This window comes from Natrix helvetica (assembly GCF_964273705.1).
Source record: "Natrix helvetica genome assembly, chromosome: 2".
NCBI classification, from domain to species: Eukaryota; Metazoa; Chordata; class Lepidosauria; order Squamata; family Natricidae; genus Natrix; species Natrix helvetica.
In genome coordinates, this window is record NC_138552.1 from 131,344,077 (window position 1) to 131,365,838 (window position 21,762).

General features: G+C 37.1%; 1 protein-coding gene across 2 annotated transcripts in view; it reads left to right on the plus strand.

Annotated features, from left to right (window-relative positions):
• Window positions 1–21,762, plus strand: part of KIF16B (kinesin family member 16B) — a 142,789-nt gene that overhangs the window by 108,200 nt on the left and 12,827 nt on the right. For both annotated transcript variants that reach the window (XM_081944675.1, XM_081944676.1), the window contains one exon: window positions 18,264–18,347. In XM_081944675.1, coding sequence (XP_081800801.1) covers window positions 18,264–18,347 — 84 coding nt within the window. The remainder of the gene's footprint in view (window positions 1–18,263; window positions 18,348–21,762) is intronic.

A 21,762-nucleotide genomic window follows, 5' to 3' on the forward strand; every position in this document is an offset into this window, starting at 1 on the left:
GAGGGCTACCTCCATTAATGTTAAATATATTTATATAATCTGTTGCCAATACAATCAACTCTATTCATGACATAAATATTATACAGTGGCATTTTTATTGAGTGCCTTCAGCAACAATCTGAACTGAAGGAAAAAAATCTGCATCCCCCTTCCCCCATGAATGGTTATTATTGAACTATTCAACTCAGTGGAAATTTAATATCCTTTCCATCCCACATTTGTCTTGATGTCCCAGAAAAAGTGAGGTGATAACCCTGACCAGATGTGCTTATGGTATTTGCACATAATAATGGCTCACAACTTAACTGATAAGAAATTGCACAATAGTCTTCAGAGTTAACTTGATAAAATCTAAACTACTTGTAGAGTCCATGGATAGCCTTTAGGAATGCATGCTGTGCTGTCATTTTATGTATTAAGTTTCCACTCATGCCCCTGATATTGCATAGTTTATCTGACTGTTGCCAGCTTACTTTAATAAACAACTAGTGACACTGCTAATTTTGCCTAAGTGACATTCCTTTTTTATTAGTTTATAATATAAAATACAAGAAAATAGTAGGAAAATAAGGGGGAGAGAAGGGAAGGGAAAAGTGTAAGGAAGAGGAGAAAAAAGAAAAGATGTTGACTTCCGAATCCCTTTGGTGCAGTAGAATAGTATCAAAACTCAACTTTTTTTTAACATAGTAGTATAAACTAGTTTGTTGTCATTTCTATAACAACAAACCTAGCTAATTGGTAAAACTCAAAATCAAAATTTCATTTTTTTCCATCTCAAGCACAAAGTCCAGAAGCGGTTCCAAGCAGAAACAAAAGTAATTGTGTTTTTGTATTTAATCAGAGCAATCAATTTAGCAATTTCTGCTAACTCCTACCAATTCTTGTAGCCATTCATGCATTGTGGGAATCAAAGTGCCCTTCCATGTTTGTGCATAAATCTTGCTGTCGTCAACATATATAACATCAAAGTTTCAATTTTTTCCCAAGTCTTCTCCATTAAACCCAAAAGGGCAATTTCATGTTTTATCTTTATATTCACTTTGAGAATTTTCTGTATTAAGATGTGAATCCTACCTCCAATATTTATTTGCTTGTCACATGTCCACCATAAATGATAAACGGTCCCTTCTTTACATTTGCATTTCCAACATTCATTTGAAATACCTTTACACATTCTTGACAATTTATCTGGTGTTAACTATCAATGATACATCACCTTATAATTTAGATTTCTTTTAGATTATAATTTAATGTAAATGTTGGACTTTTTGTCCACAGTTTTTGTTAACGCCTCTTTAGATTGAAGGATAGGATCACCAAAATTAAAAGCGATTATTTGACCCATCTGAATTTGCTTTCATTTCTTTTTTAAAAAGCTTCCTGAGAAGGCACCCAAAGTGGCATCTTCACAAAAAATCTTGTTTTATACTTATTCCAAACTATTAGGATGGCAGGTCTAACAAAATGGTTATTAAAATCAACATTTACTTTAACCTTGTCATATCATAAATAGCTGTGCCATCATGGCCCTCTGGATCATGGGTGTCAATCTCAGTCACGTCACGTGATATGTTGTGATTTTTTTTATCTTTGCGGAACCAGGATGGGCATGACCTGCGTGTGACGCGTCTGGCCCACGGGCCATCCGTTGGACAGCCTTGTTCTAGATCAAGAAGCCTCTTATTCTGGAGATTCGCCCACTCTTTTAGCCACACCAAATAACAAGCACCAAAATGCAATTTCAAATCTGGTAAATCCAAGCCTCTTTTTTCCTTAACATCTTGCAGTTTATATTTTATGTAGTTTATAGTTAATTATTGGGATTTTTGTTTCCCTTGTCATATAAAACTGAGAAATATCCATCTGCCATTCTTTAAATGGAGTATCACTAACTGAAGTTCCTAATATTAAATTGTGCTATTATAGATCTGTGATTTGTCTTCTAAACAAATTCTTTATAAAGTAAATTTGAACTAAACTTCATGAACTTTAGGTATTTTGAATTAGCGTGGATCTTTGTTCCTAAAACTCTCTTGAAATAAAATAACTATTGCAGAAGATAAACTTCTGACAGTCATTTGTAACCAGCATTTTCATATCCCCAGTATTTAACTTCTGATTGAGTTCTGTGGTTGCAGGTAATTTTTGTTCTTTCCAGCTCATACTCCAATCTTCTTGAGAATTAGTTGGCAATATTCTAAATATGGCTCTTGACAGTGCTTTATACGTATTTTATCTTTAGCTACACATTCCAAGTTCAGGCTATAAATGAATTTGCATTGTATAAATGTACATTTCTTGCCAATAGAAAATAAAAGTACCTCAATTAAGAGCAGTTTTAAAAAATCAAGCTATAAAAACATACTCAGACTGATTGAATACTCCCTTAAGGTTCTTTTCTTTTGTTTAATTTTCCAGACTGACCTTTCACCTCTCTACAGATTATAGAAGCCATAGCTGTAATTGCTTCTCTTTCCACCTGCTTTAAGGATCAAAATGCCTTGAGTATCTATCTTTGTTATTCATTTCTACTCTAACTAGTACTTTCTTTCATTATCCCCTAATTCAGGCAACAGGACCATGTATGAGTTTTATACATAAGGAAAGGGAACAGTCATTTTTCTTCTTGCTTTTCATATGAAAAGATAAAGCTGTCTGCTGGGGGGGGGGGGGCTTTTTCTCTTCATAGTAAGTCTTCAGTTCATTGTGAACTTTGTTTTTTTTTAAAAAAGAAATATTTATTTAAAGAGCTTTCCCAAATAGAGGAGTCTCTTGTTTCAGACAGCCATCTCTACAAAAGGAGTATGACAAGAATAGTGATCAAGGATAGAAAAATGGCATACTTGAGTGCCCTCCTGAAGTTTTCAACTTAAATATGTTTCAGACACTTGGTGATTTTTTTAGAAGAGTTATAGTCTGGTTTATTGAAGACTATCCACTAAATCACACCTTTTGACACCATGTTTTTTGTGCTAAAAATTAATGGATGATAATCTGTCTGTTAAAGCTCAGACTTGGAAGTTCAGAATTTGTGGGATTTTTTTTCATTGGATCAGCTATTGAAAATGTACTACTGACTATACAGGAATACATTTTTTCTTCTTTTCCCTTTTAAAAAAACATTCAAATGAATGTTTGAATCTTGATCACTGTCAAGATAGAGAATTCAAATATCCAAATTACACACATTAAATGTATTTCATTATTTTTTATTTCTTTAATTTGTATACTGCCAAAATCTTAGAAAGGTGGCTGGCTTGCCTTTCATATTTATGTTTTCAGGCTGAATGAAAGACAATATTATCAACAATTAGGACTATTTTACAGTGGTTCTTCCCACCTCGATTTCTTGCATGCATTGTAATATTAATGTTTGTTTCTTACTTTACTTCATAAAAGATACTGTTTAGCTCATTTGATTAATTCAAAAATGCTATTAGGACAGTGTACACTTCAGCTTTGAAGGCAAAAAGATACATCAGAGCATACAGGGATACACATAAAGCAAGGGTATGTCAAACCATGGTTTGGTTTAATTTTTGTGAACTTTGTTTTTCAAGAAAAAGACCCTCAGCCCAGTGGGTTGAGATTGAGCAAAGTATTCATGACCTCCAACCAGAAACCTGGGCTGCACCTTCTATACTTTTGCTGCTTGCATTCCATTGGCTACATTCTATTCAGCCAGGGTTCTTATTTGCCCATGTGGTGCTGTGATGCAAAAATCAAGTTTCTTTGTCTCCTGCTTAAACTTAAGTTCTGGAGGCTGGCAGAGATGACTGCTTGAAGTTGAATCCAGAGATACCTAGTAGGATTGGATGAGGGCTAGCGTGGCAGCATAGCTTGATCAGGTAAAGAAGCCGGCAAGTACTGAGGCAGTTATTTAATTATGGTTCTTCCACCTCTTATCTTTAGCAGACCTTCCCTTGCAGGGGACTAAAAGGGGAAGAGGAGAGAAAGTTTGGTGTGGTTAAAGTGCTGGCCTAGACAACCAGGAGATTGTGCTTTCTAGTTCCATCTTTGTTATGAAAACTGGCTGGGTGACTTTGGGCCAGTCACTCACTCCCAACGGAACCCATCTAACAGGGTTGTTGGGGAGAAAGGAGGAGAAGGAGTATTAACTATGTTTGCTGCCTTGAGTTACTTATAAAAGTAATTTTACATATTTATTTTTATTAAATTTAAATGCTACCCAAGTCACTGTTGCAGTGATTCTGGCAGCTTACAGAATGATAAAAAGTAAAAAAGACAATTAAAAATTAAGATTAAAATTAATAAGATTAAATTAGACCCTCAAAACAGGAGAACAGGCAACATGGTGGTAGAGATCTTTTCTCTATTCAGTCAGCCATTCCCAGCATAAAGTGCCTCTGTCGGTGCCTCAGGCCAACTGGGAGAGCCAGGCGTTAACTCTCTTCCAGAAGGCCAGGAATATGGGGGGCAACCTCATCTCTACTAGGAGAATATTCCAAAGGACAAGGAACATAGCAGAAAAGGCTCTTCCTGGATCCCGCCAGTAGTGAAGATGGGATTTTAAAAAATCTAATAAATAACTTCCCCACCAACCTCCTGCCATTCTCTGATTGCCTGCCTGCAGAATCAGTGCAACTTGTTTTACGGCGCTTTCAGCTTCCCTTTAATTCTACTGTCCCTAAAACAAAGCTCAGGGCACTATTGGGCACCAAAACATCTGAGAAACAGGACAGCCAAAAGCTAAATCTGCTCCTTGGCGCTCTACAATTCAGTTTCCCAATTCTAAATAGAAAAAAGGGATAGAATTAGGAAAGCAATTGTTGCCTAATACAGGTAGCCCTCGACTTAGCAGTAGTTCATTTAGTGACCATTCAAAGTTACAACGGCATTGAAAAAAGTGACATGACCATTTTTCACACTTAACAACCTTTACCGCATCCCCATGGTCACGTGATTTACATACAAATGTTTGACAACTGGTTCATATTTACAACAGTTGCACTGTCCCAGGGTCATGTGATCACCTTTTGTGACCTACTGACAAACAAAGTCAATGGGGAAGCCAGATTCACTTAAAAACCATGTTACTAACTTAAGAACTGCAATGATTCACTTAATAAGTGGGGCACGACAAATATAAAATGGGTCAAAACTCACTTAACAAATTTCTCACTTAGCAACATAAATTCTATAGACTCAGTTGTGATCGTAAGTGGAAGACTACCTGTGTAGACAATACCTCTATCATAAAGCACTAGTCTGTAGCTTCTTTGAGCAGCTGCATCTTTTCCTGGGGTCACACTGCAGTCCTTTACAGTTGCCACATTATGCCAGGAAAAGGTGCATTTGGTTTAAAGAGTTTGCAGACAGGTGTTCCATGTATGCTCCAAAACACCTTCTTGCCTTTAAATTTGAAGCAATATGCAACTCTGAATTTTCTATCTACATTTGTTTTAATGAATTAATAAATGTGCCCTGAGCCATTTTAATTTAAATGGATAATGCTTTTCAGAATAATTATGGATGGGAATTTACAATTTGAAAACAATTTTAAATGTTAACGCATTACATTTGTTACCTTTGTGCAATAAGAAGAGGACTAAAAGGTTTCTTCATAAGCGGAGAGCAACCATGCTGTTTACAAATGCTAGACTTACAGTTAAGAGTATCCATGTTCTAAGCAGCTGTGTTTGCATTCTTCTCTGAACTTCTCTAAACATATTTACCTTTAGACTGTATGTTTTTCCCTGCTTGATTTCCTGCCTTAGGTGAAGCGATAGGTCATTTGAAAATTAGTGAGAAATATTACAGGGTAATGAAAACACAGAGATAACGGCACCAAATATGCTTGACAGGGTTATTGTTAATCTTCTGGTGCAAAAGCACCTGATTTAGTATGCCATTTATTGTATACCCCAAAGAAAAATCAGTTGTTCTCCTCACTTCCACCCCATCTTAAATATTTCTCAAACAGAGGCAAACAATATTTAAAGGGCCAGATGCTATGAGAATCCATTTATGACTCCCTGAGAATGTCAACACTTTGAAATGGGCCATGTCAGGAAACAAGGTCTACTGCAACTTTATTTTTCCAGGATATTATAACAGAAACTTGAAGGCCTTGCAATTTCCTTCTTCCATCTCTGATTCTAAAGAGTGGGATTATCTTAATTTATTTCTCACTGCTCTCTTCCTTCCCAGGACAAAGTGTAAGTTTACTTAAGCATTCTTGCATTCTTTCTTCAAGGTTTGCTCAGTACTGCTCTACAGAGTGAGAGGGTCATTTGCCTTGTTTTAATAAGGAACCATGGAAACTACCACTATTAAAAATCAGTATTGTGTTGAAGTTGCAAGAAGATTGGGTGTCCATATGCAAAGAGAGTATTGTTTATTCCTCTCATGGAGTTTCACAATCAAAATCATTTTAAAGGTGGAATACATTGATACAAATTGGCATTGCTATCTAAGATTTTGGAGCACTTGTACATTGGGAAAAAAATTCAGTTGTTAGGATGAAGATAATATGAATATATATCAAATTACACAAGACACAAAATAGCTATAGAAAAAAGTATAAGAAAAGTGTTGAGGGCAGTGTTTGTGCCTTCATGTCGGACAAGTCCTTGCTTGTTTTCTTAACAAGATTTTTGGAAGTGGTTTGCCAATGGCTGGAAAAGAGACTGGTCCAAAGTAATCCAGCTGGCTTTGTAGTAAGACAAGAATAGAACTCCTGGGCTTCCAGTTTTTAACTTAATTCTTTTTACCATTACATCATATGGGCTTTCTCAAGAAAAGATAAGATAGAAAAAAGGTTAAGTAAAAGACGATAAATGTAAGATGAATACCTTCTAGGAAAAGATGGCTACTACAGAAAAAGATATTTCAGAAAGTATGTTTTTAGGGTATATATGATTTTGGCCATGGGAGTTATTTAAATTTTTGAAAATGAGATAAAGATATAGGAATGTAGAGCTCTTTGGGAATATATAAGAAAAATGTGATATTATCTCCTGGGTAATTGGAGTCCCATTGCTTTAGTTCTCATGTAAACACCTGTCTCTAGTTATGTACTGATGAATTTGTGAGAGGTTTTTACGGTTGTTATTTGTCTAGCTTGTTTTTTAAGTGTTAATTCTCATATAAGCTCTTATAAGTATAATCTTTATTGTCATTGTACTTAAATACCACAAAATTGGTTTTAACCTCACTGGTGCAAAACTATAACAGAAACGAAAAAAGAAAGAAAAAGGAAAAAAACCAGTGCGTGCATGGAGTGATTGTGGTTGTATTTAAAAGTCTGACAGCCCAAGGATAGAAACTATCTTTAAACCTGTTTGTTCGGCTGGGTATACTTTGATGTCTTCTACCTGATGGTAGAAGTGCAAAGAGACACTGACCAGGGTGTGAATCATCTCTGAGTATCTTCCTTACTCTGCTAAAGCAGCGAGATCTGGCGATGTCATCCAGTGGTGTCAGAAGGCAACCAATGGTTTCTTGTGCCGAATTGATCACTCTCTGTAGTGCCTTCCTGTCCGCAGCTGTTAAACCAGCATACCCTACTGTAATACAATATGTGAGGACACTTTCTATGGTGGACCGATAGAAAGAGGTCATCAGCTGTTCCACCTGATTTTTTCTCAGGACTCTGAAATGAAATCTCTGTTGGGCCTTTCCAGTCACCAGGGAAGTCTTGTTTTTCCAGATGAGATCTTGACTAATAAGCACTCCCAAGAATTTAAAAGAGGAAACCCTCTCCACACAGCCCCCCTTGATATACAGTGGGGCAGGTTCCTCTCTGTGCTTCCGGAAATCTAGCACCATCTCCTTTGTCTTACTAGTATTTAGATATAAGTTGTTTCTTGAGCACCATGCGGATACCTTCTGGACTTCTTCCCTGTATGCTAATTCGTCCCCTCCAGTTATGAGATCCAGCACCGTTGTGTCATCTGCACACTTTATTATGACTTTGGATAGATCAGAGGATATGCAGTCATATGTATACATCGAGTACAGGTAGGGGCTGAGCACACAGCCCTGAGGGGAGCCTGTGCTGAGCTTCAGCATGGAAGATGTGAAGGCCCCAACCCTTACTGTTTGTGGACGATCCGTCAGGAAGTCTTTGATCCATTCACAAGTGAGGGGAGGGAAATTCAGGTCAGCCAACTTTTCAATGAGAATTCCTGGTAAGATGGTATAGTCTATGTCTATCGTCTATAAAAAGCATTCTGACATAATTCCTAGATTTCTCAAGGTGGCTCAGTGCAATATGTAGAGCAGTGGTTATGGCGTCCCCTGTCGACCTGTTGCTTCTATAAGCAAACTGGTGTTGATCAAAATTTGGCGGAAGACAGGACCTGAGGTGTTGTAGGACCAGTCTCTCAAAGCACTTCATCACTGTAGACCTCAGTGCAATAGGTCTATAGTCATTCAAGCTTTTTATGGCTGCTTTCTTCGGAACTGGAATAATTGTGGCTGCTTCAAGCATGATGGGACTCTAGCCTGTTGCAGGGAGAGGTTAAAAATCCTTGTCAGGACCCCTGTTCATTGGTCAGCACAGGTTTTTACCACTTTCCCCAACACCCCATCTGGACCTGCAGCTTTGTTGGGATTTACAGCTTTCGGCTCAGCTCTTACTTGATGTTCATCCAGGGTGAGTGGCTGGATGTTAGAGGGCCTTTGGGCTAGAGCCACAGAGACTGATCTTTTGACCTCAAAGTGGGTGAAGAAGCTATTTAGCTCCTCTACTAGCAGGGCATTAGCATTGGCTATTTTTTTTGTATTGCCCTTACAGTTGGTTAGGTGTTGTAGCCCCTGCCACACCTGTCTTGAGTTATTATCTTCCAGATACTTCTCTACCTTTTGTTGGTATTTCTGTTTAGCCACCTTAATGTCTCTTCTCATGTTTGCCCTGGCTTCATTGTATTTGTCTTCGTTTCCTGCCTTGAAGGTGGAGTTTTGGGCTCTCAGAAGTGATTTTACCTCTGCTGATATCCAGGGTTTACGATTACTGTAAATTCTGATGCGCTTATTCACTGTTACATTGTCTGTGCATGTTTTAATGTATGAGAGTACAGTGTCAGTGAATTCTTGCAGCTCCAAATGTTCAAATATACTCCACTCGGTAGTCTCAAAGCAGTCCAGCAACTTGGGCATAGGTTGAAAGATTCAACTTCAGAATTTACCTAAGTATTATTGTCATTGTGTGACAGAAACTATAGTTATATATCTGATTTAATTTTAAATATTTGTCTTAGGTGGTGATAAACTATATACTGCATTTTAATTTCTGCAGATTCTGGCAAGAAAAAGTAAAACTGCTAGAAAAAGAGTGCCAGTGAAAATTATTGTAGAAGTCACATTCTTTGGTAACTTGTTAGCTAGCTGTAATGCTCTGTACTCAAGCTGTTTTTTCCCCTGTTGGGGCTTTAAGTGGCCAATTTAGAGTTTCCCTTTGTGGGTTTATTCATGCAGCGTGACTTGTAATTAGATTTGTAATGCCCAATTGTATAGTCTCACTAAGAAGGTCTGAGCATCTCTGAAACAGAGGTATGAGCAGTACCATTCCAAAATCTTTATATTTATTTCACATCTGTTGGGGTGGACTTTTTTTTTCTGCTGAGGGTCATATTGCCACAGTCGGGCACCCCATCGCATGCAACAATATATAGAGCCAACCCCAAATGGATGGGAATACCATTTTTTCTCTGTCTGGCACATTTTTATCTCTCTTTTTCACCATCCCCTTTGTTATCTTCTGAAAGCTTCATTGTCTGGCAGTATCAGTGAAATGATTATAGCCACTTGTGCATTCATATTTCAAGGTAATATCTTTTTATATCTGTAAAGCAATCATGTCCACTTATTTATTCACAATTTAATATTTTTTCATCATTTTATCTTGTACTTACATATATTTATTTATATGTTTATTTGATTGAAGGTTAAAGTTCAAAAAGATAATAATAATATGGTATAGACCAAAAAAATCGCAATAACAAATTAGATATCAGAAGGTTTGAATTTAGTTAGGAATATTAATATCACAGCCTAACACAAGGTGCAATTATCCAAGCTTATATACAATTCATCTCTATTATCTTTTAACAACAGTCATGATTGAGTAGCATTTAGCAACTTTCCTAGAGTTTTCAGTAGATTGATTTTGTAATAAAAAGCAGATAACCTTAATTTCAGGCTAATCCATACATTTATCAAGGAGAGGGAACATTAACTGAGAATACCAAGTCTAGTTTATGGAGCAGCACAGCAAGACATGTGAGGCTTTCTCAGTGGTTTCATTGAAGCATGGACTAAGTGCTCTAATGATATTCAGTCTCCACATAGCACACACTCAAGAATAAGTTGTAAAGTTTTGCTGATGTAAGTAGATGAGACAGAATGGTGAAAAGATATTTTGGGCATAGGCATTTATTATGTGACACTTTTTATATACTCTTTTTGTAGAATCACATATTAATGTGCAATGTGTAATCATTGTACGTATTTACCACATAACCGTGCCATAACTTTCATTCCCTTCAGTGATCAGTCAGCCTGGACAACAATTTTGTGTAATGATCATTTGTTCATCCAATTTGTATGGTTGCCCATTTCAACATGACTCTGGGCAGCAAATAAATTAAAAACAAATTTTAAAAACAAACAAAAACAAATCATAGTAGGAAAATCAAAATGTGCACAGCAGGCAAGGAGCACATTATGAATATGCCTTCAACTTTCTTGGAAACTTAACTAACAAAGGGACAATTTCATCAAAGTGTATCTTTTTAAGGTGCAAATAACATGGCAATACAGAGCCAGCTATTTCAACCTCATCAGCTCCATATGGATAGTGTATAGTAATAGGACTCTTTACTGCCGTCCCAAAGGGCTGCAGATCAGTGTGAAGATGCTTCTCTTACTTGGCAACTGTGAAATTGTCAATATAGTTAGCAGCCATAAAGTCTTGATCAGAGACTATATTTCTGCTTGACAATGAGTCATAAAGTACATTGAACAGCATACCTATTTATATCTTAGAGTGGTCACAGCCCTAGGACGTAAAGGAATATAAATGACATTTTTCCTCCCCAGGTTTCCTTCAAGAGGATTGGTAATTAATTCATGTTACCTAGTTCTGAAAAGGCAAACATTCTTAATTCATAAGAACAATTAAGTTGAACTTGTAATTACAAATACTAATCTAGGCTCTTGCTTTTATTGAACATTGACCAATATTCAGTTGTAGCATGGACTGTGGACACAACATGGCATTTCTGACATAATTCTTAAGAATTTAGAACATACTTTTTCTAATTTGAAATTCTTATATATACATGTCTGGGTCCCTGGGTACTCATTGCACCAAGATGACATTTAGAGCTACAAGGATCCATGGAAGGACTTTACTAATGGCATGACACCATATTATTTCTATTATTGTTTCAACACAGCAGTCAATGAAGGAAGGGAAATGTCAAGGTTCCAAGTAACATCCTCAACGCAAGAAGACTCCAAGGCTAGAAGTTCCTCAAAGTTCCATTTTATTAGAAATGTCATATTGGCAAATCTGGGGAAATCCGAATCTGAAAGCATCCAGGATTTCCCCACCCAAAAGAAAGCCCAAGTCCCTTCCCCTGCACCCACATATCTATCACATGGTCCAATCAATGCACCGTCCCAACTGGAGATGCCTCCCAATCACGCCACTGCAGGTGCAGGCCGAATGACCTTGGCTCTCAGAGAAAGGAATGTTATTATGGCTAGATAGCCCCCATAACTCCCTGCAATCCCCCCTCCCAGTTTCCCACAGTACTAAGTGTGGCAGCCCTGAAGATCCAAAGAAAAAGATGGCCTCCAGGGCTGACAGGAAATATGTCAGAAAGGCTACAGGACATTAGGCAAGAACTAGACAGGGATCTAGTACGTTGGTAGCTCACCTCATGTCATAGACAAAAAGTACATAAGTATCATCTAAATGTACATCAGAATCAAATTATATGTTCTATTAAGCACACACTTCAAGAATACTATTTTGCTATTCTTTTAAAACCATATCAGCTTTTTATGGAGGGCTTATTCAGATCATAGCATACCTGAATGGCAATTAAATTCCCAGTTTCCCATAAAAGGCTATTTTGATAAAAGTGCGTAGCAGTGTTTGGGATGGAATAGTTGGGTAGATTGAAGTGTGACTGCCCACATGCCATTCCTACATAAAAAAATTATAGAAGTCTCAAGGTTCCTATTGTTGCTATTGTTTTTGTCATTTGTTACCCAGAAAAATAGATGAACCCTGCCTTCTAATAATCTTGCTTTTTCTGTGCATAATCAGGAAATTAAAAAAGAAATTAATTTCAGGCTATCATAAGTATAAAACTAAGATAATGTTTGAATGTACAACTTTATTGGTTAACATGTTGATGAATGAGTTAAACTTTTGTTGAGAATTTTGGCTTCTGCTAGGAAATATAAACTGAATACCACTTAATGGTAATGCTTATAGAAAGCTGTATGCAGCTGCAGGCAAAATATATTGCCTTTAAATATCGAATCTTAAATACATTTAAGAAATCTAGTGAATATCACTGAGCACCTTGTTTTGAACTGAGTGAGTCAGTAGCAATAAACACATTTTCTGGAAATACTTTTTGAAAGATGTAACTAATTAGTAAACTCTTTACTAGCCCTATGTGTTTATTTAGAAAACAGTTTAAAATTGAGTTAAGGCTACATATAGTTTATAATATTTCAAAATGTTTTCATAAACTTTTAAATTACAGTGCATTCCATTTTTATTAGCATTGTGCATATGAATGTTACTACTCTATGTACAATAAACACAATGCTGCAGTAATTTATCATACTATGTTACCTCTCATGCCTAATATTTCCAGAGTTTATTGCTATATCCCGCTATATCCAAAAATTACTTTTGGGAATGAAAGATTCCCCTAACCTAGATAAATATTTTCTGCTGAGTTTAATTTGCTTCTTTAATAGCATTGGACAGACTGGTGTTAAAATAATGCAGTAAATTATGTTCCCTAGATCTCCCCCAAATGCCTATATAATATTAGATGGGATTCCAGTCAATTATTGCTGCAGAAATTAACCATACTGTCTTTTCTTAAAATTATTAAGAGCCTCCTTGAGTTGAGAGGTAAATTTTATCTGCCTATTATTAATAGCAGAATTATTAAGTCTATAGAATCCTTGGTGCTCTCTGAGCTTGGTTGTTTCCTTGCAGACATTTCAGTACCAAACTAGGTAATTTTATCAGAGGTGGTATTCAGTCGGTTTGGACCAGTTTGGGCGAACAAGTAGCCACAACGATCAGTTGGCCCTGCCCACTCGCCCCTGCTCTATCCTGTCCTTTATTTCCTGCTTTCTAGCTCATCTCAATTGCGCGGCACAGCTGAAATACCTGAAGCTGGAGACAATAACAAATAAAAGTATTTACTACTAATAATGTTAATTTATTTGTTTTTGTGTCCTCACTCTGTGAGAGTATAATAAACTGAATGAAGGGTTCCGCATGTAGTTGAGAGTGACATTAGGAAACAATATGAGAAGAAATATCCAAGCCACCAAACGTCTAATTCTCATGAAATTTTCAACCTCTTGTTTCGTGACTGAATTTTCATGTGGTGCAAAACACAGCAAAGTATTTTACATAGACAGTCATTAAAATATGCAGAGTACAATCAATGACCTACACTAACCAAAGTTGAACAGTTTAGATTTGTCCCACATAAATATATTCTTATTGTAAACTTGTGTACAAGACCACAGTGATTATTCATTGACTTAGAGTAATTCTATCTCTTACTATTAATGAGCACAGCAGGAATGAGGAGTACAGTAAATTCAGTACTGGAAAAAAATACATTTAGAAGTACAAATTACAATGGTACTACTATGAATAAGCCATAATTGCTTGGTTGTTTTCTCAGCAATCATACATATGGGTTTCAGGTGTATGTACAGCTTGTCTGGAATCCTTCAAAACTTACAGAATACAGTGGCAAGCAGCTTACTTTGTGAATAATATAGATAAGTAGTCTGGTCCTGTTAATTTTTTTCAATTTATTTTCATCTGCCACTGTGATAACATGTCTGTTCATTTTTCCTTTTTTAAGTTTTATTTATTTTAATATGATTTTTTGTTCATGTTTTTCTTTTGCCTTATTTATGAGATATTTTAGATTACCCAACCTCAGTTCATGTGCCTTTCTGTCTCAGCTATTAATAGAGCTATTGCAATTTGAATGATTTTTTTCTAGAGTTTTCTCAAAATCCAAATAATTCAGTTTGTATCAGGCAAAGCTACAGTGGTCTGATGCATTAAAAAATTAGGTTTTTTTTTACAGTTTTACATATCAAAGCAAATTGATATTTAGTCCATTTGATTTACTGTTACAATTCAGATGATGAATAGAAATAGCACTTAGACATATATGCTGCTTCATTGTGCTTTACAGCACTTTCTAACTGTTTTACATTGTCAGCATATTTCCACCAACAATCTGGGTCCTCATTTTACCAACTTTGGAAGGCTGAGTCAACCTTGAGCTGGTCAGAATCAAACTCCAGGCTATTGGTAGAGTTTGCCTGCAATACTGTATTCTAACCACTGTGCCACAGATCGATCAGCTAGATCATGTCCTATCTGATGCACAAATGGATATTACTGTCTCAGCATGTGGCTATCACAAGTCCTACTGAGAGAAATTGATGCTGAGCATCTATTCTACCTATTCCACCAATTCCAGTATTGAGTATTTCTCAAGATGACCTTGTTTTTGATTATATGTAACTTCATGCATTCTTTGCCCTCCTACCTTACTTGCTGGATATTCCCCTTCGTCTATATCAGTGGTTCTCAACCTTCCCAATGCCGCGATCCTTTAATACAGTTCCTCATGTTGTGGTGACCCCCAACCATAAAATTATTTTCATTGCTACTCTATAACTGTAATTTTGCTACTGTTATGAATCGTAATGTAAATATCTGATATGCAGGATGTATTTTCATTGTTACAAATAGAACATAATTAAAGCATAGTGATTAATCACAAAAACAATATGTAATTACATATTGTGAAATATTTATTTCTAATTACAAATAAATGAAATTTTGTCTGGGAAGTTTAAGAGCAGGCTCCTGGCTCTAAGTAGAAAGAGTGCCTTTCTTTTAAAAAGAAAAAAAGGAAAGAAAAAACACCAATTCTTCCTTTCTTTTTCTTTCTCTCTCTCTGTATGGCTCTTTGTCTGTCCCCTCCCTTCCTCCCTCTCCATCTCTCTCTCTGTAATTCTCTCTCCGTGTCTCTCTGTCTCTCTCTCCTCCCTTCATCCCTCTCTGCCTCTCTGTAATTCGCTGTCTGTATCTCTGCATCTCCCCTTCCTTCCTCGCTCTCTCTGTCTCTCTGTGTGTCTCTCTGTCTCTCTCCTCCCTCCCCCATCTCTGCCTCTCTGTGCCTCTCTCTGTCTGTCTCTCACTCTCACACACACAGATACACACACATACTATGGTTACCTCACCTCCTGTTCTTCGGCTGCTGCACAAGCCCACGTGGCGTGTGCTGCCCTCTTCTGATAGTTGCCTTGTTTCCAACGGAGGGGGTGGGGAATGCATGCGTTTCCCCCCCTCTGCATGGATTTCCCACCCCCTATTGGTCTCGTTGTTGCTGGAGCTGCTTTTGCTGACTCCAGCATGGCGATGGGACTCTTGCCATCAGTTTAGTGGCCCGCCTTCTTTGCTCAGGCGGGCAGAGGAAGAAAGGAGGCTTATGATAACGCACCCTTGCCACCAAGGGTGAAGGGGAGCACCTTCGCCGTCGACTATTGCATGCCTCCTTTCTCCAACCTCCCGAACTAGCAAAGAAGGTGGGCCACTAAACCGATGGCAAGAGTTCCACCGCCATGCTGGAGTCAGCAAAAGCAGCTCCAGCAATAACGGGACCAACGCTCCCCCCCACCTGATGCTGTCTCCTGTCTTTCGGCATAGGCTCTCTGGAGAGGGAGGTAGGTTCTTTCCAAAGACTGGCTTCTTTCCTTCCTTCCTGTGGCTGGAAAACAAGACATTTTTACAGCGGCACAGAAACAGTCCCGGGCAGTCAGTTCCGGCTCTCCCTTCCCCAAGCATGTCCCCTTGCTGCTTGAGCCACTTTGCTGAATCCAGTGCGGCGGTGGTACTCTTGCCATCGCTGAGAGGTTCGCTGGCAGCCGCTTCTTGCCTTCGGAGAGCTTTGGAAAGCCTCAGAGAGCAGCTTCTACAGAAGCCCGGGTGACAGAAGAAATTCCCATTACAAAGTCTCCAAGGCTGTAATTGGATGGTGTGTGTGCATGCAGCTATGTTTTCCATGGCATGGAGCCGTGGCGACGCTCTGCGCGGCCAACGATGACTCCAGAGCCCATCCACAGGGGATTTCAAGGAACACGAGGGGAAGTCTAAAGTTTAGAGTTCCGATGGTCTTAGCGACCCCTGTGGAAAGGTCATTCGACCCCCAAAGGGGGTCACGACCCACAGGTTGAGAACCGCTGGTCTATATCATCTATGTTGATCTTGAAAACAGAACAAATTCAGTCAGAGCAGTACTTAATTAAGTTGCTATACACAGAGGGTAACATCTACCATTTTTTACAGATGTAGAACATTCCAAATAAAGTCTGTGTAGAAGCATAACTCATATGTGTAAGTTAATAGATAACAATTCAGATATTTTCAGTTAAACAAATGTAAATTGTCCATAACTAATTTTACTTTTCAGAAATATAAATTAACCTGAAATAGGCTGGATAAGAGAGGTTTCGGGTTAAAGTTTTAAAGAAGATTATCCTTTGCCTTGATTTTTTCCACTTTAGTTAATATTATTATTGTTGTAGCCAATGCTGTTGTTTTGTTTTTCACATTTTTTAATAGCAACTTTATATTGTTCTTTGAGCTTCTGGAGAAATTTTGGTAAAGATTGTTTTGTCTTCAGATAAGTAACTGAAGAAATGCTTCAAGTAATAAAGATAAGAGAGTTGTCAAATTTCCAAACCAATAAATGTCTAGTGTTTTTCTAACTTAAAAATGGATTTATCTGCATCTTTTATTTTTGAGTTCTAGTACTTCTGCTTTGTGTTAGCTTGTTCAAAAATCTGAAAGTAGGACATTCCTTTTCCACCACCATGTTTAGGTCAAACATAGATTAAGCAGATCTTAACACAGTGTACAGAATAAAATTACATCTGATTTCTTCCCATGTCAGACATGGAAAAATCAAAGCATGGAATCTAAACCTAGTGACATAAGGCAAACTAACTCACATTTAAAATGACATTCTTCTATTTTTATTTGTGGCTGTTGAAAGTAGTGTTCCTAAATCAAATGATGAGGGATATGAAAACACATATGCTTTTCTTTAGCTTTCTTTTCCCATGAGGCTCTGTGGTAGGTAATAAAACACATATTTTGCCCTAAATTGAAAAGGAAGCATACAATATAACTTCAACTGCAGCTACTGGGTGCTTTTTTCCTTTTGGCAATTTGGCTCATTATGTAGGCTCTGCTATACTGATCTGTACTTTTGTCATTCTTATGGGCTGAGCTTAATAATGACCTGGAAATTTCAATGAGCCCTACGCAGATTAATTTATAATTATTGGAATTCATGAAATTATTTAGCCCATTATATGTCAGCATTGTCTACAGTCTGCTTCATTAGCTCAAGGTGCAAGTGTTCGATCTCTTTATGACTTGAAAAATACATATTTTACAAATCGTCTGTTTTGGTTCGTATTAGATCCCATAATAATTTTCTTGGATTAGACCTTGTTTTGTCTTTCATCAAGACAAGATAATCTCATATTTTAGAGCTGTCTTAGAGTAAAGGAAGTGGACAAGAACCTGTATTGAAGTTGGAAGTACCAAATTGGCAGATCTCTTATTTTACTTTCCTTGGCTATTTCTCCAATACTTTATATATCACATAAAATATATGCTTTTAGAAAAGACTGCAAAACACACCTATTTCAACTTATTTTTGAATTTAAATTTCTAAACTTTATGAAGAGTATTGATCAAAGACTGAAGTAGTAAACACACCAAGGTTTATTTACTGACTTTCCTCTATTTTTTGTTTTTGACTTGTTTTGAAGCTGCTTGGATTTGTGAAGAGAGGACCCACCAATCCAAACTCTGTCTGATTAATAAACCGCCTATAAACACATATATCTTATGTTTAGCATTTTTGTTCCATGTTTAAGAAACTTTTCTCAGCTGATTTATTATCTATTGTCTGTTGCAGCTGGCAATGCTAGAATTTCCTCCAAAAAGGCTATTTGGAAACAAGGATGATCGTGTTATTGCAGAGCGGCGGAATCACTTAGAGGTAATTTTTTAAAAAAAAAACTTATTCCAGATTATTTTATAGGTTATATTTACACAATTATACTTGTGATCAATACAAATCATTTCATGTAGTAAAAATTAGATACCCCATGCTTTATTTAACATGGGATAAGAAAGCTATATGAGATATATGCACAGGACATAAATCTATGAAAAATATCAAAAAAAGTCTTGAGCTTATATTGAAATATTTCTTAGCATTCAATAGAAACTATTTCTTTACAGAGCTAAAAGATATGTGCAAGATGAAACTTTAGAGCAGAAAACTATTTACATTTGTTGGTCTGAATTTTCTTATCATTCTCTCCATTCCTGATATTCAGTAGTGGTACTGTTATGTTGCAAAGCATTCCATTCAATTACAGGAGCAAAATATTAGCAATGTTGGGAAAATCATGGATGGATGGATGGATGGATGGATGGATGGATGGATGGTTCTGGATGGTTCACAAACCATTTTAAAAATATAAAAAAGCCAAAAACCAATGCAACAATTTAAAATCAAGGAAGAAGAATATAAAATGATCTTAAACAATCATTAAAATATGTAAAACTCATAGCCAAGATAATTCCATTATTCAAAATATTCAGTTCAGCAATCACTGACTCCACCACATTCTCAGCTCTACCCAGTATAATGTTATCTATATAGGCTGTAGTGATGCCACAATCTCAGCTGAAAATGATTTTAATTGTGTTGCTGTAATTATTAATACAATGGGCAGAGCTCTGTTTTTTGGAGAAAAACTGCCATTGTTGGGGCTTACATTTTATATTTTCCCATTATAAATATATTTCCTCTAATTAGCTTTATTTTATTTTATTTTATTTGTGCTACCATAATTTTGCATTTCCTTTTTCAACAAGGTGAGCTCAGACCTGCTATTAGTATTACTATCTATATAGGTTAATGCCTATACTAACTGTTAGGGATGTAACCCTAGGCTTGGCTTGATATAGATATATAAGCCATATGATTATAACAAATATATCTGTTACTTTAAATGCTAGAGAGATGTAATTGGTTTGTTACCTCAAGCAGCCATAAGAGGGAGCCAGAATGACTGTTAGTTCTCTGTTTGTTAGGTGCTGATCGGTGTATTGTGAGGTACTGTGGTTTGCTACTGTTAGCTGTGTTGTGTGCTAGACTGACTATTTAATAACTGAATGACTGAACCGTGTATGACTTGGACTGTTAACTGGACTCTGAATAACTCTCTATTTCCACATAGTAAACTACTATATTTTATACTATTCAGTGTCCCTGTATGCTGGTTTGTACGTGTTCATCCATACCACTCTCATTACGTTTCTCTGCACACTCGCTCTCCTTACTTACTTACTTACTTAACACTAACAATTCATTAGATTTGGAGTATTGTTTTGAATTATATCTTGCCTTTCTGCCCATCTATTTAATTTGTTAAGAATTGTAAGAGAGCATAAATATTTTTTTTTGTTATAGAGAAAGTCGTTTTTAATAAATAATTACAACGAGACCATATTTATAATAGAAGGCTAGGAACTTGTTCAAAAAATTATATTGTGAATGAAAAAGCCCAAAATTAAAAAGTAATGGTGAGGCAGAAGTACTTCCATAGGTTCACCACATGGACAATCCCCCCCCAAAGGTTATTCAAAATGAGTAGTTAGTGATTTCTGATTTGATGCTTTTTCTTCTGAGCAAAAAATCTAAACAGTGAACATTTAATCCCAAGAGTTGCTTTACTTCAATTTGCTTCATTTACTTTCAACGACCATTTTTTTTAAAAAAAGGATCACACTAATAAGAAGCAATGAGAAGAAAGTATCTGTCAGGGACAAACATCAAAAGAACCTTCTGTCCTCTGGCCAAGATTACATCAAACATTTTATGGTTTCAGAATCTGAATGGAACGCCGTACTGCCAGGGTATTTTTTTATTTATTTAAAGAACCTTCTGAAGTGTTCAACCCTTTAAACTGGATTTCTACCATTATTTCTCCTACCTGCTGTTGCTACTTTCCATCATCTTTTCTTCTTCATGGAAGCTTCATTGCTTTCTTAGCTTCAAACAACCCTGTTTGATGACTGGATTCTCATACTCTGCTTCCATTCCAGCATTCCTACCACATTTGTAGCAGGAAAGCAGCAGGATGTCTCCACCCCAACTACCCCTATTATCCACATGATAATTAAACAATCAGTTGATGGAGAATTCTGGGTGCATATTGTCACAGGGAATAATTCACATTGTGTGAGTTGACATAGCTCCAATGCTTACTCTTGATTCAAAAGGGAGAGCAGGGTGGATGGGGAATGCTAACTAAAATCAAGAATTCAGCATTCTGAGATGTTGTGTCTGCCAGTTAATTTAGTCCTGATTGTTTCCATTCTATGGTAGAGCTGAACCTGAGATGTAGGAGGATGTAATAAAATCAGTGAAGATGAGTAATGACAATTCCTTTTCAATTGATTTTAAAGTTGTGATTAAAAAGTGTTGAGAGAAATGAGCTTAACTGTGCTGGAAAGATTTCTAATAAACAATTGCAGTTTTGCCTTACTGGGGAGAATATACTCCATGTATGACACTGTCATTTATCACAGATCTTGTTTTTCTAGTAGAAACTAGAAAAGAACAATGCTGGGTTTTCACAAATTGTATTTTCATACATTTGATTACTACTATTACAATGGTAACCATCAAAAACACCATTATAATGTAACTATAACGTATAAAAAGTAAACTGTAATGCTGTTTCTGTGGCTATTTATAATTTAATTAGAACAGGGTAGGATAGGACAGGACAGGACAGAACGAGCTCCAAAGGACCTTGGAGATCTTCTAGTCTGGCCCCCTGCTCAGGCAGGAGAACCTATACCATTTTAGATAAGTGACTGTCTAGACCACGGATGTCAAACTCAAGGCCTGGGGCCAGATCTGGCCCAGGGGATATTTAGAACTGGTCCAAGGAGCCACCCTGGAAACAGCAAAGGACCACCCCGTGGTGCTCCTACCAGTGAAAATGGAGAGAGAGTAGGTAGGTAGGTAGATGTTTCCAGGTGTATTTATCCATGTGCTGGAGAAGGAAATCGCTGACAAATCTTAAGACTTGGTTTCTGCTGGCACAGCACTTGATCAATGTAATTCTCATCAGTTAAAGAGCTTTCCCAAAGGGGCGGGGAGAGTTTTTGCACTCTGCAAACCTCCGAAAAATGGCCCGTTTTTTTTCAAATAAAAGTCATGAATAGCCTTGGGGGAGGGGCTTGCAGAGTGCTTGGGGGGGGGGCAAAAAAGAGCGAAAAACACAAAAACAGGCATAGCCTATGGAGGCTTATAGAGTGCTGCTGGGGGGGCAGAAAATGGCCTGTTATTTGCTCATTTCTGCCCTCCCCAGCCCCCAGGAGCTTTCTGA